The following is a 17,542-nucleotide window of genomic DNA, read 5'->3' as shown; positions in this document are numbered from 1 at the left end:
CTTTGGATCCTAGAAATACCTAAGTGTCCCATTAACTCATTGGTTGCAAACAAGTTCTCTTTTTGTGAGGTCTGCAATGCAGCACATAGAAAGAAATGGCCTTTACCACTAAGAGCTTTAATTCTAAATAGACAAGACAGACAAAGACTGAGGATGGGCAAAGGGATTTTACAACAAACCAAGGAATCAAGTGATGCTTGGCAAACATCTTGGTAGTCCCACTTGCACTTTATTTCCTGCTCAATTTGCCCTAACTCCTCCAACCCACATAATATATTTGGAACAAAACAAAAAAATGAATTTGAAGAAACAAAGGCAGGAGAAGTGGAGAAGAGATGGGAGCATGGGAGTGCAATGCTGGCAGAGGAAGGAGAGATCAGCAGAGAAGAAAGGATGCCAGAGGTCAGACAAAAGGAGACAGAATTTGACATTACTAATGTTCAGAAGGTTGTGAAAGTCATTTCTGCTGAGGAACCACTGCCTCCAATGTGTACATTTCTTCCTTCTCCAGCCCATGGCGGATGAAGAAAAGGGCCTCTTGTGGGATCACTATACAGGTCATGCCAAACCAGTGTTCCCAAGCATAGGGAACCTGCTGAATTTGTGAGCACCACGAAGTCCTACCACAATCAGCAGGGCTATGGCTAAAACTTATCTGTAGAAAGTCTGACTCCATATGCCAACCACCCTGTGCCCCACCGAAGGAGAGTGAGGAATGGGGGAACAGCACATGGAGAGGGACTTTTGGGACCTTCCCCGCCAGAATATTTTTGTGTTAATGTAAAATTTTGAGTTTATGGTGGTGTAGGTACAGTGAGCCAAAAAAAAAAAAAAAAAAAGTGCCTGGGCCCAATTTATAAACTGAATGGACGTAATTTATCTTGGAAAAAAATAGCAAGTATTTTTAGAGATTAAATTCAGTGAGCTGTCAAATAGAGAGACGTAAATTATGCTTTCAGTGAAAAGTGAAATGCAACCTGAACTGTGGAGACACCTCCACAGTACCTTTCACTTCAGCTTTAAGATACCCTCTTTCAAGTCCATGTCTTGGTGTACTAAGTGTGCCATGCCTGAGTACAGGCTAAAACAGAGATATTGGTATCTAAACACAGTATGATACAAATGTCTTTGGAGAAGCTACAATAAGTTCTGCTCATCTGTAGCATAGTGATATTTAATATTCATGCACTTTAAAAACATTCTTTCATGTAAGCAGGACTGATTTTTAAACAGCATTTCTTTCCCACTTAACATTTTGTTTAAGAGCAAAAGTATTCTACTGCATTTAAAATTAAGACTCATCTCTATCATCACACATGCAGGCTCACCTTACTATGTAAACTAAAGAGTCTGTTGCCACATGTGTGAGAGCAGAGTATTGGACTAAAGACTCCTTAGTGCCAAATGTATTCCATCTCCAATCCCAAGTACAATATTCTCAGAGGACAAAAATAGCATATCATATTCATTATTTCTCCCCTCCATTCTAACAAGAGATATAAATAAACCAGTTTTTATTAAGACTTTTCCTAAAGTGGTTCACTCGTCAGATAATTTTGTGCAAAATTCAAATACAAAGTGAACGTTAATGGCAGATGATAAAAGAGGTCTTGTAAAGAGGAACAGTGCCAACTCCACCTACCCCCAATGTTGCTATTTAAACTAAATATTAAGTGGTTGTGTTTTCTAACAAAAAGATCAGCATATAACTGGATATCCAGATTGACTCAAAATTCCTACCATACACAGATGAACACTCTTAAAATCTGTAGTACTGTCATTGCCAAAAATATACAAAAAAAACCAGTATCAGAACTTGCCCCAGTCTACAACTCTCTTGCCAACACAAAATAGTCCCAATGAAAGAAAAAAAAAAGCCTGGCACTTACATTTATTCCAAAGTGTTCAGTAACACCTCGTCCATGTTCTCCGAGGACTCCAAAGGAAAGACTTTCCTCCAAAAAAATCCTCACTTTATATTTATATTTCAATTTTATCTGCAGATTTAACAGTACAATGATATACTCTAATATTATTGACATTTTGCAAAGAAAAAGTACAAGGTACATGTACAAAAGATTGAAAAATCACATGAAAGATCCTATAAAGTATCCTGAATAACGTAAGACTGTTAATCCCACTATAATACTCAGCCATTTTGTGTGCTTTAGAGTCCTGCATACCATTGCCACTGTTTAACGCTTAAAATAAGTATAGGAAATCTCAAAATGTCTACAGTCATTTATGAGACCTAACTTGGATTTTCTTTTTAAGAAACAGGCTATAAAATATTTTAAAATATTACACAAGCTATTCACAGCATTCTCCTCATCATAATCAGGAACAGTGTTGTACACAAAATGTATGTTTAATAATTAAGATTGTACTCCCTGGAGTTAAGTGTACTGTTTTAATACAAGAACTAGGGGTCACCAAATGAAATTAATTGGCAGCAGGTTAAAAACAAATAAAAGGAAGTTCTTCTTCACGCAGCGCATAGTCAACTTGTGGAACTCCTTACCTGAGGAGGTTGTGAAGGGTAGGACTATAAGAGCATTTAAAAGAGAACTGGATAAATTCATGGTGGTTAAGTCCATAAATGGCTATTAGCCAGGATGGATAAGGAATGGTGTTCCTAGCCTCTGTTTGTCAGAGGATGGAGATGGATGGCAGGAGAGAGATCACTTGATCACTGCCTGTTGGGTTCACTCCCTGTGGGGCACCTGGCATTGGCCACTGTCGGGAGACAGGATACTGGGCTAGATGGACCTTCGGTCTGACTCGGTACAGCCGTTCTTATGTTTTCATTATTTAAGAGACCAGCCTCAATTTTTAAACTAAAACAAAAAAGTGATTTTAGTCTAAACCTATTAAGCAGGTATACTCTGTAAAAACAGATCATTGCTATATGATAGGATATGTATATTACAGAACTGCAAAATTCAGAACCTGATTATGAATACCTCAGAAATGTCAATTACAATAATCCACTTTGCAGCTAACACAAAAAGGGATATAATATTCTATTTTATTTTAGAAATGTTATCATGAATGAAGGGAAGGTATAAGGTTTCAAGCAAAGCATTCATTGCCTTTGGCATTTCCTTACTTTTAAGGTTCAAAGATGCAATATTAATATTTGATTAGTAATGTGTGTACATAACACATACAGCTTAAACAAACAAAACTGAAACCACTTACCAATTCTGGAAGAGGACAAATATCTCCAGTATTCATATATAGCCCTTCCACCAGAATAAACCTTCGAGTTACACAGGCCTTACGAGGATTCTTCAGAGAAAATGTATGTTTCAGTATGTATGAAATGTTCAACAACAAAAAATACAAACTTCTATTAAGACAACTATTTGTTTTTTTGGGAAAAAAAACCAACAACTTTTATATCCTAGTTGGAACTTAGTATTTCTGCTCTTATAACCATAAGAAGTGTCTTACAGTTGGCTGTTTGGCTTTATTATTTTTAAAGTTGCCATATTTAAGATTCTGTGCCATTGTGTAACAAATCAGGGACTGAATACCACCGATTCAGCTAAATTGCACACTTACACTAAGGGAATAATATTCAGGACTGTATATTTTGAGACCAGGTCTCTATCACAGAGAGCAGAAATGCTCCCTTAGCTGTCAGTGTTCAGGACGTACTTCCCCTTTGTCACAAAAAGATAAGTGGAAACAGTGTAATTTAAAGACTTTAAGGCTTTTCAGCATAAGGTTACTACAGTCAGTTTCAACTCAACAGAATCCTGTTACAAGGGCTCTTTTATAACATATCTCAAATATATTCTTATAGATAAGGCCAGAAGGGACCACTGTGATCATCTAGTCTGATGTCCTGAGTAACAAGGGCCCTGGAACTTCCCTGAATTAGTTCCTGTTTGAACTCTCTTCTAGAAAGATATCCATTCTTGATTTACAAATTTCCAGTGATGGACGAATCCATCACAAATCTCAGTAAATTGCTCCAATGGTAGACATATCCTCACCGTTAATATGCACCTTAAGTTGAGACTGGATTTGTATACCTTTATCTGCCAGACTGAAGAGCCCTCTTATCAAAATTCTGTTCCCTATGTAGTACAGTAAAAGCTGTGTTGGCTGGGGGTTGGGGCACGGGCTCAGGGCAGGAGTTGGGGTATGGTGAGGAGTTTCGGGTGTCGGATCTGGGGGGGGGAAGCACTTACCTTGAACGGCTCCCCACATGCGACGACATGTCCCAACCGCTCCTAGGTGGAGGCGCGGCAGCACACAGAGCTGCCTGCCTTGACTCCGTGTAGGAGCAGAGGGACAGGCTGCTGCTCGCAAGGAGCCGCATGAGATGAGTGCCTCCTGGATCTGGCACCTCACATCCCCTTCCACGCCCCAACTCCCTGCCCAGAGCCCCCCTCCCACACCTAAATTCCCTCCCAGAGCCCATGCCCCACACTCTCTCCCATGTCCCAACCCCTAGCCCCACACCCAAACTCCCTCCCAGAGACCGTGTCCTGCACCCAAACTCCCTCCCTCTTAGTTAACCGGCATTCTTCACTTACCAGGACCCCCCCATTTCCCCAACATGCCAGATAAAAAACACTTTTACTGTACTTATAGACCAATCAAGTTACCCCTTAAATTTCTCTTTGATAAGCTAAACAGATCAAGCTCCTTGAGTCTTGCCTATAAGGCACGTCTTCCAATTCTTTAATCATTTTCCTGGCCCTTTTCTGGATCGTTTCCAATTTATCCACATCCTTCTAGAAGTGTGTACATCAGAAGGAGACAGTATTCCAGTATTGTTGACACCAGTGCCAAAAGCAGAAGCTACATATCCTCTTTACTCCTACTCATAACTCCTCTGTTTATATATCCAAGGTTTGCATTAGCCCTTTTGACCACAGCATCACATTGGAAACTAACATTTAGCTGATTATCCACGAGGACCCTCAAGTCTTTTCAGCGTCACTGTTTCCTCAGGATAAGTCACTCATCCTAGAAGCATGGCCTGCATTCTTTTTTCCTAGATGTACAATGTTATATTTGGCTGTATTGAAACACACTGTTTGCTTGGGTCCAGCTTACTAAGTTATCCATGTTGCCTCTATATCAATGACCTGTTCTCTTCGTTATTTACTACTCCCCCAATCTAGGTATCATCTGCAAACTATCACTCAAAGCTATATTTTCTTCCAGGTTATTGATAAAAACGTTACATAGCATAGGGCCAAGAACTGATTCTTGAGGCATCTGACATACTTACTCAATGATTTCCCATTTACAGTTACATGCTGACACCTATCAGCTATTTTTAAATCAATTTTGTGTGCCATGTACATTTTGCATTGTTCTAGCTTCTTAATGAAAATGTCATGCAGCCGAAGTCAAATACATTACAGAAGCTTTAGATCATATCATATCAACAGATGAAAGTTAACTGGACCTGCTGATTTAAAGAGGTCTAGCTTTAGCAGTTGCTGTTTAATATCCTCCCAAGTTACTGCTGGAATGGAAGTATATCATCGTCACATTTGGCTCTAATGATAGTTTTTATAAAGAAGGAGTATGTGAAGAGTACATAAGGAAAATCATCTCACCTCTTCTATAGTTCAGGTCTATAATGATTTATTTATAAAGTTAGGGCTGTTCTAACAGTTTTGGTACAGATTTACTTATAGCATTTTAGAAACTGATACTTAATAAGTGTCACCCCTAGGATGGGGACAGTTACAAGAGATTTCAAAATAAGTGTATAGGTACAAAAAACTGTGGTTAAATCACAAGCTCTTAGTGACCACCTCCATTACCTACTCTTGACAATACAATTATGGTAAGCGAACACAGCAGCCAATTTAACTATAGAAGCAAAAGTAAGCATTCGGCAGTGATTGATATAAAACAACAACATTCTACGAGTAGTGGATCTATTCAAATATACGACCTACTTAAGAAGGGCAAAAAAAAAAAAAAGACTACAAAGAAATTTTACCTTTTGATCTTCAATCTCTTGTTCTTTCAGAAGTTGCTCAAGGTCAGCCGTATCATTATGTTTAAATAACTTAATGTTACTTCGCGATGCCTGTAATCCTTTCTGAATAGCAAAGCAGGCAGCTTCATCTCTGTAAACACAGAATTCACATTCATTTTGCGCTTGGTTTGATAATCACTTTTAAACAACAGCATAGGTCAATTATCTTTTAGGCCTCGTTTGCTTTTAAACTGCCTTGTATACTTATATGTGTATAAATAAAATCTATGTTTTATTACACACAATTTTAAATAATTTAAAATTGGTTTCTAACACCTGTTACCCTCTGCGGCTATGTGGAGACATCTTTACACTTTAGTCATGAAATGTACAATAAAGAGTTCTTCTCTAAAGCAAGGACCAGTGCACAGAAGTCATACTAAAGTATTTTCTGGTTTCCAAATTACATTGAACTGTTCATATGAAACTACTAAAATATATGTAATTAACTATTTTCACTGAGAAGTCATTTTACTGTCTTTGCATCTAGGATGACTATCAGGCTTATTCTGTGGTTACCTATTTTTCATTGTGGCAGTTAAGGAGACCAACATTCTATAAATAGGGGTATTATGCTCCTATAATTATCCATTGGTTCTTCTCTTTCTACCTGCCCCAGTTTTAAAGCACAGCAAGTCTGAGGATGTGCCTGGCCTCTCTTACCAGTCTTAAGAGTACTCATACTCATTCTTCCTCTATTATTCCACTTTATGGTGAGCATTTTCCCCAGTTTTCCAGGTCTGGTAAGCCATTTCTTCAGATTTAAATACGTGTATGTAATTTTCCCCCAACTAAATAACATTTTTTGGTAATTTCTTAATTGGATATACTCAGAATTCCTTTTGAAGATGCAAATCCCTCCTTCTGCACATACTGAACAATGGTAATTTAATTTTCAAATATCATATCTCTAACCTGATGCCTTGAATACACCTTTTTTCTCAGTGATAAATACTGTGTGCTACTGAAGCAGACTCTTAGGGTAAATTTACACTTAAGGCAGCACACAAGATAAGAACACCACATGCCCAGGTAGCATGGGTATAAACAGCAATGTAGATGGTGAGAGACAGCTTAGGCAGGTAGGGTGCCCTACATGCCAGAAGCCTTAGGCCATATGTCCTACATTGACTCTCTACATGCCCAAGTAGTGTCTCTCCCTTGCCAGTGCCTTTCCTGGTTGCAGCAAAAGGCTCTGGTAGCCCTGTGGCATGGAGCTACATGCTGCAGTGACAAACAAGGACGCAGCCTGACTCTCACCGCAGTGCGTAGCTATACATATGGTGCCCGTACTTTATATACCACAGTAAATGCAGATATAGCCTTACCGCAAAAAATTAAAAATACAAGTGTACAGGTAATAAATATACTGATTTCAGCATATCAAACTTAAAATATTCTGGCCACTCAATGCAGTACATTTTAATTTGCTTTAATTTAAAATGTAAATACACAAACTGCAGCTCTTAGTAAAAAGAGTCAAGAGAAACAGGTTAGGGAATGCAGCCTTAACCATGAGTCTACTGCTGTTTATTGCATGGGTATATGTTCTCGCAGAAAATAATCTAACTTAAATACAGCCTATTTTCTCATCACAAAGTGGGATACATTTCTTTGGAGGAAAGAGGTTAAGTATGAAACCTTTCTGTTTATGCAGCTGAACCGTTCTATTGTAGGTTTGTGGTTGCAGAAGCATTTTGCATGATAGGAGAGGCAAGATTTACTACCTCTCAAAGAAAGCATTCAGCTAGTAATTGCACTTTCTTCATTAAGTTTGAAGTGTTTTGTTTTGTTATTTTAGAGACACTTGATACCAATTTTGTCAACTGCTCTCCATACTATTGCAATAATTGCCTGTCAAATTGTCATCAACTCATTTTTATTGACAGTGTGAGTGAGGTAATTTGAGAGTAACCATAAGTTGCCAACAGTATTTAACATAACAACATCCAAAGATTTCTATAAAATAGTTATTTTTGCCCATAACAAGAACAAATGTAATCACGTACAAGCTTAGACTCTCTACACATCAACTGAATGCATTTTTAAGCGTGCTAGAATCACAGATGGTACATTTGTGTCCTGATTTCTTATCAGATGCAGTTAGCTCTAACTAAAGTTTCAAATTTTTTGCAACATAACCTAAATCTTTAAACCTGGTTTCTAGACCAGCTACAGATTTTTCTTCAAGTACTGCGTGCAAACCACTATGCATCAGGCATCACTGCTTCAAAGCAATGTTTAAAAAGCATAACCGAGTCTAAAGCACTGTTTTAAAATTGTTTACTCAGTAAAATGGGGACCAGACATAACTATGCAAACTATGTTAATAGTTGAACATTTTCTGTTAAGATAGTAATTCCAATGTTGACTGGGCCAGTATTAGAGAAAAATAGTAAGACTGATACCGTATTTTAAAGGGAGCCAGATTTGGATACCATAGAGAATATTCATTTACCCAGCACAGGTCCAAACCAATAAGATTCCCTGTCACCCCAAGTATATCATCTTCCTAAATGCATTAATTTATAAGCAAGTCCCATTAACAATGAAGGGAGTTTCTCACAGACAAAAAGTGATCACACCTTATGGTATGTAACATGTCCTGGCCCAATCTTAATATTCTTACAGCACTTTAAAAATGGCACAAATACTATTTACAGGTATTTTTATATTTTAGCACAAAATAGGTTATAGTGCCCCGTGCTAATCTTCAAAACAGGTGTGTAAAAATGGCACCTTAATTATTACAGCTATTCCTTGTGAGTATAAAATTGTTGGCTAACATTAACAACAGTTTATTCCTGTATGCCTGGTGGAGCTAATACAACTAGAAGTACTAGAATATTTCCAATACACCTCTGAACAACATACTAACCCCCAGAATCCTCCCTACCAGCACTACCAAAACAAAAATGGATTCTGCGTGGACACCTCCTGAAGGTTGAAACAACAGACTGGACTTCTACATAGATTGCTTCCATCGACGTGCACGGCTGAAATTGTGGAAACGCCGGATCACTTGCCCCATAACCTCAGCCATGCTCAACACAACGCCATCAGAACTCTGATATCATCATCAAAAAGGCTGATAAAGGAGGTGCTGTCGTTGTCATGAATAAGGTGGAATATGAACAAGAGGCTGCCAGATAGCTCTCTAACACCACATTCTACAAGCCATTACCCTCTGATCCCACTGAGGGTTACCAAAAGAAAAAGACGGTTACTCACCTTTGTAACTGTTGTTCTTTGAGATGTGTTGCTCATATCCATTCCAGTTAGGTGTGCGCACGCCGCGTGCACGTTCATCAGAAGATTTTTACCCTAGCAACACTCGGTGGGCTGGCAGGGCGCCCCCTGGAGTGGCACTGCTATGGTGCCAGATATATACCCCTGCTGGCCCACCCGCCCCTCAGTTCCTTCTTGCCAGTTACTCTGACAGTGGGGAAGAAGGGCGGGTTTCGAATGGATATGAGCAACACATCTTGAAGAACAACAGTTACAAAGGTGAGTAACCGTCTTTTCTTCTTTGAGTGCTTGCTCATATCCATTCCAGTTAGGTGATTCCCCAAGCCTTACCCAGGTGGTGAAGTTGGGAGCGAGACGTTGTGGAATGTAAGACCGCTGAGTGAAATGCGGCATCGTCTCTGGACTGCTGGACCAATGAGTAGTGTGATGCAAAGGTGTGGATGGAAGATCAGGTAGCCGCACGACATATTTCCTGGATGGGAACATGGGCCAGGAAAGCGGCAGATGAGGCTTGAGCCTGAGTAGAATGGGCAGTGAGATGGCTAGTTGGGACGTGAGCCAAGTCATAGGATGCCCGGATACAGGATGTCACCCAAGATGAAATCCGTTGGGAAGAGATTGGCATGCCCTTCATGCGCTCTGCCACCGCTATAAATAGCTGAGGCGAACGTCGGAAGGGTTTGGTCCTCTCGATATAAAAGGCGAGAGCCCTGCGGACATCCAAAGCATGCAGCTGTTGTTCCTGACGCAATAAGTGCAGCTTCGGGAAAAAGACTGGTAGAAAGATGTCTTGATTAACATGGAAGGCAGAGACTACTTTAGGGAGGAATGCCGGGTGTGGTTGCAGCTGTACCTTATCATTGTGGAATACCGTATATGGGGGATCCACAGTCAAAGCTCAAAGTTCCGAGACTCGCCTAGCCGAGGTGATAGCGACGAGGAAGGCTGTCTTCCAGGACAGGTACAGCAGCAAGCATGTGGCTAGAGGCTCAAAGGGGGGGACTCATGAGCCTAGCTAATACAAGGTTTAGATCCCTGAGGGTAGAGTCGCTCCAAGCCTTTGAGGAATCTGGAAACTTTGGGGTGAGAAAAGATTGAATTGCCAGTTTCCCCAGGATGGAAGGTGGAAATAGCTGCAAGATGCACCCTTATAGAAGAGATCGCCAGGCCCTGCTCCTTGAGGGACCATAAATAGTCCAAGATAATGGGGACCGAGACACCTTCTGGGATAAAGTCATGCTGGGCGCACCAGTGGGAGATGCGCTTCCATTTGGCGAGATATGTCATCCACGTGGAAGGCTTTCTGCTTCCCAGCAGCACCTGTTGCACTGAGGTGGAGCAACGCAACTCAGATTGGCTCAACCAGACAGCAGCCATGCTGTCAGATAGAGGGATTGCAGGTCCGGGTGGTGAAGCCTGCCGAAGTCCTGAGTTATGAGGTCCAGGTAGAGTGGCAGAGGTAACAGGTCTGCCAGAGAAAGGTCGAGCAGCCCGGTGTACCAGTGCTGTCTCAGCCATGCCAGAGCAATCAGTATTAGCTGGGCTGTTGTCCCTGCGGAGCTTGAGTAAAACTCTGTGGGTGAGAGGAAATGGTGGGAAGGCATAAAATAGGCGACCTTTCCACGGAATTAGGAACGCGTCCGAGAGGGAGCCCGGGGAGCGACCTTGTAGGGAGCAGAACATCTGGCATTTCCTGTTCTCTCTGGAGACAAAGAGGTCTATGTGGGGAAAGCCCCACTTCCGGAATACAGAAAGGAGACTATCCGGATGGATGGACCACTCGTGAGACAGGAAGAATCTGCTCAGTTGATCTGCGAGAGTGTTCTGGACTCCTGGGAGAAAGGAGGCTTCCAGGTCTATTGAGTGGGCTATGCAGAAGTCCCACAGTTGAATGGCCTCCCGACAAAGGGGGGGGAGGACCATGTCCCTCCCTGTTTGTTTATGTAATACATGGCCGTTGTGTTGTCTGTGAACACTGCAATACAACGGCCCCATAGATGATGCTGGAATGCTCGGCACGCCAGTTGGACCACTCTCAGTTCTTGGACATTTATGTGTAAGGCCAACTCCCGAGACGACCAAAGGCCTTGAGTGCGAAGGTGCCCTAGGTGAGCACCCCAGCTGAGAGATGACGCGTCCGTTGTTAGGGACGTGGAGGGCTGTGGTGGATGGAATGGCAGACTTGCACACACCAGGGATGGCGTCTGCCACCAGTCGAGGGAGCCTAGAATGCTCGGCGGGATTGTGAGTATAATGTCTATGGTGTCTCTGCCCGGATGATAGGCTGAGGCGAGCCAAGTTTGAAGAGGATTCATCCACAGTCTGGCGTGGTTTGTGACGAATGTGCATGCAGACATGTGACCGAGGAGGTCAAGGCAAGTGCAGGCAGAGGTTGTTGGGAAGCTTTGAAGTCTTTGTACAAGGGAGACTACAGCCTGAAAACGAAGTAGAGGCAAACTGGCCGTTGCAAGATTAGAGTCCAGCATGGCTCCGATGAACTCTATCCTCTGCATAGGCACCAGAGTGGACTTTTCTAAATTGATTATCAGGCCTAGACGCATGAATAGGTCCTTGATGATGGTCACATGACTGGTGACTTGTGCCTTGGAAGTCCCTCGAATAAGCCAGTCGTCGAGGTATGGGCAGACATGTATTCGACGACAATGTAGGGAAGAGGCGACTATTGCCATACACTTCGTGAATACCCGAGGGGCCGAGGAGAGGCCAAAGGGAAGGACCGTAAACTGATAATGTTGATGATTCACCACAATGTGTAGATACCGTCTGTGCAGGGGGTAAATTGCAATGTGGAAATATGTGTCCTTCATGTCGAGAGTGGCGTACCAATCTCCGGGATCCAGGGAAGGAATGATGGTTCCCAGGGATACCATGAGGAACTTGAACTTTTTCATGAATTTTTTCAGTCCTCGCAGGTCTAGGATAGGCCAGAGGCCCCCTTTCGCCTTAGGGATTAGGAAATAATCGGGAATAAAACCCCTTGCCCCTTAATTCCTCCTGTACCTCCTCTATAGCTCCAATTGTAAGGAGCCTCCGAACCTCCTGCAGGAGGAGTTGCTCGTGAGAGGGGTCCCTGAAGAGAGATGAGGAGGGGGATTGGGAGGGAGGCGTGAAAGAAACTGAAGATGGTATCCAAGCTCCACCGTGCATAGGACCCAAAGATCCGAAGTTAATTGGGACCATGCAGGGAGGAATGGGGAAAGGCGGTTGTAGAACTGAAAAGGATCCTGGGAGACAGTTGGTACACTGCTCTTGGGCGCACCCTCAAAAGTTTGATTTGGGTCCCGCTGTTGGCTTGGTGAGACCGGAATTGTTACCCCCTTGAGGTCCAGACTGACGTCCGCGGTTGGTACGACCTCACCTTCTGGTAAAGTCTTGCCTTGGCCTAAGTGGGGGGTAAGGGTGCTGAGGTTGGGAGCGGAAGGACCGTCTTTGAGTCTGTGGTGTATGTATTCCCAGCGAACGCATAATTATGCTGTTGTCTTTTAGACTCTGAAGCCTAGGGTCTGTCTTTTGTGAGAACAGGCCCTGGCCATCAAATGGTAAGTCTTGTATAGTATGTTGAAGTTCAGGTGGCAGGCCTGACATTTGTAGCCATGATATACATTGTATGGCTATTCCAGAGGTGACCGTTGTAGCTGCCGAATCAGTGGAATCCAGCGAGGCCTGTAGGGAGGTCCGCGCTACTCTCTTTCCTTCCTCCAGCAGTGCTGTAAATTCCTGGCAGGAGTCCTGCGGGACCAGCTCTATAAACTTCCCTACAGCCTCCCAGGTGTTGTAGTTGTACCTACTCAGGAGGGCTTGTTGGTTTGCTACCCTGAGCTGGAAGCCTCCCGCGGAATAGATTTTTCGTCCCAACGAATTCATTCGCCTGGCCTCCCTTGATTTAGGTGCAGGGGCTCGTTGGCCATGGCGCTCCCATTCATTGACGGACTGTACAACCAATGAACAGGGAGGGGAGTGCACACATAGGTACTCATACCCTTTGGAAGGCACCATGTATTTCCGTTCGACCCCTCTGGCTGTGGGCGGGATGGATGCCAGGGATTGCCAGATGGTGTCTGCTCTAGCCTGGATCGAACGGATGAAGGGGAGAGCCACTCTAGTTGGTGTCTCCGCCGGCAATATACTTATCACCGGGTCTTCCACCTCTGAAACTTCCTCTACCGGCAAGTTGACATTCTGGGCAACACACCGCAGAGGGTCCTGGTGTGACCTGAGGTCAATTGGAGGCAGGCCCGATGATGACGTCCCCACTATTGCCTCATCCGGAGAAGAGGAAGATGACAGCCCCGGGACAAGTGGGTCCTGTACTGACTCCTGATCCTGCGGGACCTCTGGAGCCGGAAGATCGTGTGGGTCCGGTGCGTGGGTAGGAGCTTCCTCCGTACCAGCCAGAGGAGGTCTGCTAACAATGGCCTCTGGCACGCGGTGTTCTGAGGGACTGGAGCGTGATGGGCCAGCGGGTTCCCCTTGGGCTTAGTGATAAGCCCAAGGTGTCCAAAAGGACCACTGATGAGGTCCCCGGTCCGGGCCATGGGTGCGAGTATCCAAATCCCCATAGGAAGCACTGTCCACATGGGATGAGACGGATGGATGATGAGAAGGCCACGGAGACGCTGAGGCCATTTGGGCACGGTCTCTGCGTCCATTCGATCCTTCTCCACGTGGTACCGGAGAACGGTACTGGGATTCGTACCGGTGTCGGCAGTGAGACCGGGACCTGCGACCAGCGCGGTACCGGGAGGTCGACCAGTGCCTTGAATCTCTGTGCTGAGCTCGGCTGCGAGAGGTACGGTGCCGTGAGCAGTGCCAGGACCTGGACCGATACCGAGAGTATCGGGACGGCGACTGGGATCTCGAATAGTGCTGCGAGTACGACCGGTACCTAGATGGAGAGCGGTACCGGGACTGCGAGCGGCATCGGGACCGGGATCGATGACGGGACCGAGTGTGCCTGCGGGACCTGGACTGTGACCGGCGACGTTTGGTGGTACCGGACGAGGATGGTCTCATCATAGTGGGCTCGCCCAGTGATTGAACAACCCGCACTGGAGGTGCCAGGGGTTGAGGCAGCTCGGGCTCCGTCAAGGCAATCAACTGCCTTACAGTGGAGAACGTCCCCGGTGTGGAGGGCACAATAAGCTCAACCACGGCGTGTGCTGGGGAGCTGATAGGCACCGGACTCGACGGCTCTTGGGAGACCGGAATCAACGGTGCAGAAGACTTCGGTGCCGTGGCAGTTGATGGTGCTGGGTGGTCCGACCTAGTTGTACGCTCTGACTGCGGCATAGATACGGGAGCTGCAGGAGTCTTATGCTTCTTGGTCCTTGGGGAGAGAGAGCGGTGCCGGGCAGGAGCTTGGCCCGGTGAAACGTGGTGTCGAGGAGCCTTCACTGTAGCTGTGTGCTCCGGTGCGGAGGAGGCACTTGTCCCCGGTGCCACAGTCGGTGCCGAAGATGAAGGAGTTAGAGCTGCCTCCATCAAGAGTTGCTTTAGATGAAAGTCCCGTTCCTTTTTCGTCCGGGGCTTGAAAGCCTTGCAGATGCAGCACTTGTCTGCGAGGTGGGATTCGCCCGAGCACTTTAAACAGGAGTCATGAGGGTCTCCTGTGGGTATCGGCCTATGACAGGCCAAGCACGGTTTGAAGCCCGGTGAGCCGGGCATGGGCCCTGGTACCGGGTGTGGAGAAGGGGCTAACCCCCGATCCCCCTTAACTGTATACAATAACTACTACAAAGAACTACTAAAACTAGAAACTAACTAGAAATATAGAAGATCGAACGATATACACAATAACTATTAGAAACGAGCCAATAGCTAGGGAGGTGGAGATCAGCTAAGCCGCGCTCCACTGTTCCAACGACCGACACGGGCGGTAAAAAGGAACTAAGGGGTGGATGGGCTGGCAGGAGTATATATCTGGCACCATAGTGGTGCCACTCCAGGGGGTATCCTGCCGGCACACCGAGTTTTGCTAGGGTAAAAATCTTCCGACGAATGTGCATGCGGCGCGCGCACACCTAACTGGAATTAATATGAGCAAACACTCAAAGAACTACACCATCTGCTCAAGAAACTCCCTGAAAAAGCACAGGAACAGATCTGTACAGACAGGCCTAGAACCCCAACCATGGGCATTCTATATGCTACCCAAGATCCCTAAACCTGGAAATCCTGGACGCCCCATCATCTCAAGCATTGGCACCCTAATGGCAGGATTATCTGGCTATGTGGACTCTCTCCTCAGGCCCTAGGCTACCAGCACTCCTAGCTATCTTTGAGACACCACTGACTTCCTGAAGAAACTACAATCCATCAGTGATCTTCCAGAAAAACACATCCTGGCTATCATCCTGATGTAGAAGCCCTCTACACCAACATGCCACAAAAAGATGGACTACAAGTTATCAGAAACGGTATCCCTGATAATGTCACGGCAAACCTGGTGGCTGAACTTTGTGACTTTGTCCTCACCCACAACTATTTCACATTTGGGGACACTATATACCTTCAAGTCAGCAGCACTGCTATGGGTACCCGCATGGCCCCACAGTATGCCAATATTTTTTTGGCTGACTTAGACCAACGCTTTCTTAGCTCTCATCCTCCAACGCCCCTACTCTACTTGCGCTACATTGATGACATTTTTATCATCTGGAACCATGGAAAAGAAGCCCTTGAGGAATTTCACCATGATTTCAACAATTTCCATCCCACCATCAACCTCAGCCTAGACCAATCCACACAAGGGGTCCATTTCCTTGACACTACTGTGCTAATAAGCAATGGTCACATAAACATCACCCTATACAGGAAACCTACTGACTTCTATACTTACCTACATGCCTCCAGCTTCCATCCAGGACACACCACATGATCCATCGTCTACAGCCAATCTCTAAAATACAACCGCTTTTGCTCCGATCCCTCAGACAGAGACAAACACCTACAAGATCTCTATCAAGCATTCTTAAAACTACAGTATCCACCTGTTGAAGTGAAAAGACAGATTGCTAGCACCAGAAGTGTAGCCAGAAGTACCTACTACAGGATAGGCCCAACAAAGAAATAACAGGACGCCACTAGCTGTCATCTTCAGCCCCCAACTAAAACCTCTCCAGTGCATCAAAGATCTACAACCTATCCTGAAAGATGATCCCTCACCCTCACAGATCTTGGGAGACAGACCTGTCCTCACTTACAGACAGCCCCACAACCTGAAGCAAATACTCACCAGCAACCACACACCACAGAACAAAAACACTAACCCAGGACCTATCCTTGCAATAAAACCCGATGGCAACTCTGTCCACATATCTATTCAAGTGATGCCATCATAGGACCTAATCACATCAGCCATGCCATCGGGACTCATTCACCTGCACCTCTACTAATGCGATATATGCCATCATGTGCCAGCAATGCCCCTCTCCCATGTACACTGGCCAAACTGGACAGTCTCTACGAAAAAGAATAAATGGACACAAATCTGACATCATGAATCGTAACATTCAAAAACCTGTAGGATAACACTTCAACCTCTCAGGTCACTCAGTAACAGACTTAAAGGTGGCAATATTGCAACAGAAAAGCTTCAGAAACAGACAGACTCCGAGAAACTGCTGAACTTGAATTAATATACAAATTTAGACCCCATCAACTCAGGTTTGAATAGAGTTTGTAATGGCTGAGCTATTACACACATATTTCCCCATGTTAAGTATCCTCACAACTTGTTGTCAGTGTCTATCTTGATTATCACTTCAAAAGTTTTTTCTCTCTCCTGGTGATTACAGCACATCTTAATTAATTAGCCTCTTAGCGTGGGTAGGACAACCCCCACCTTTTCATGTTCTCTGTATGTATATACATCTCTTTGCTATATGTTCCATTCTATGCATCCAGTTAAGTGGGCTGTAGTCCACGAAAGCTTATGCTCAAATAAATTTGTTAGTCTCTAAGTCAGGCCTGCACAACATGCGGCCCGCAGGAGGATTCTAAATCCCCTGCACACGGCGGCTCTGCGGGCAGCCCAGAGTCCTTTGACTCCTGGCCATGGCCGGGAATCAAAGAGCTCTGGGTTGCCCGCAGCCACAGGGAGCCCTGAGCCCTTTAAATCTCAGCCACGGCCAGGAGTCAAAGGGCTCTAGGCTGCCCGCAGAGATTCCCAGCTGCGGCTGAGATTTAAAGGGCTCAGGGCTCCCCGTGGCTGTGGGCAGCCCAGAGCCCTTTAAATCCTGGCCCGTGACCGCT

General features: G+C 44.8%; 1 protein-coding gene across 2 annotated transcripts in view; it reads right to left on the bottom strand.

The window, feature by feature from the left end:
• The window catches only part of SPTLC1 (serine palmitoyltransferase long chain base subunit 1), a 56,881-nt gene that overhangs the window by 13,888 nt on the left and 25,451 nt on the right, over positions 1-17,542 (bottom strand). Inside the window, exons 7-9 of one of the 2 annotated variants that reach the window (XM_032786538.2) lie at positions 5,981-6,110; positions 3,202-3,291; positions 1,890-1,997 (exon numbers count right to left, since the gene is read on the bottom strand). In XM_032786538.2, coding sequence (XP_032642429.2) covers positions 1,890-1,997; positions 3,202-3,291; positions 5,981-6,110 — 328 coding nt within the window. Of the gene's footprint in view, positions 1-1,889; positions 1,998-2,746; positions 2,838-3,201; positions 3,292-5,980; positions 6,111-17,542 lie in introns of those variants that run through there. The other variant, XM_075067190.1, reaches the window with a different exon arrangement.

The sequence above is a fragment of the Chelonoidis abingdonii genome, chromosome 6 (genome assembly GCF_003597395.2).
Source record: "Chelonoidis abingdonii isolate Lonesome George chromosome 6, CheloAbing_2.0, whole genome shotgun sequence".
Taxonomy (NCBI): domain Eukaryota; kingdom Metazoa; phylum Chordata; order Testudines; family Testudinidae; genus Chelonoidis; species Chelonoidis abingdonii.
The sequence above is the reverse complement of the archived record's forward strand: the minus strand, read 5'-3'. Positions and strand labels throughout refer to the sequence as shown.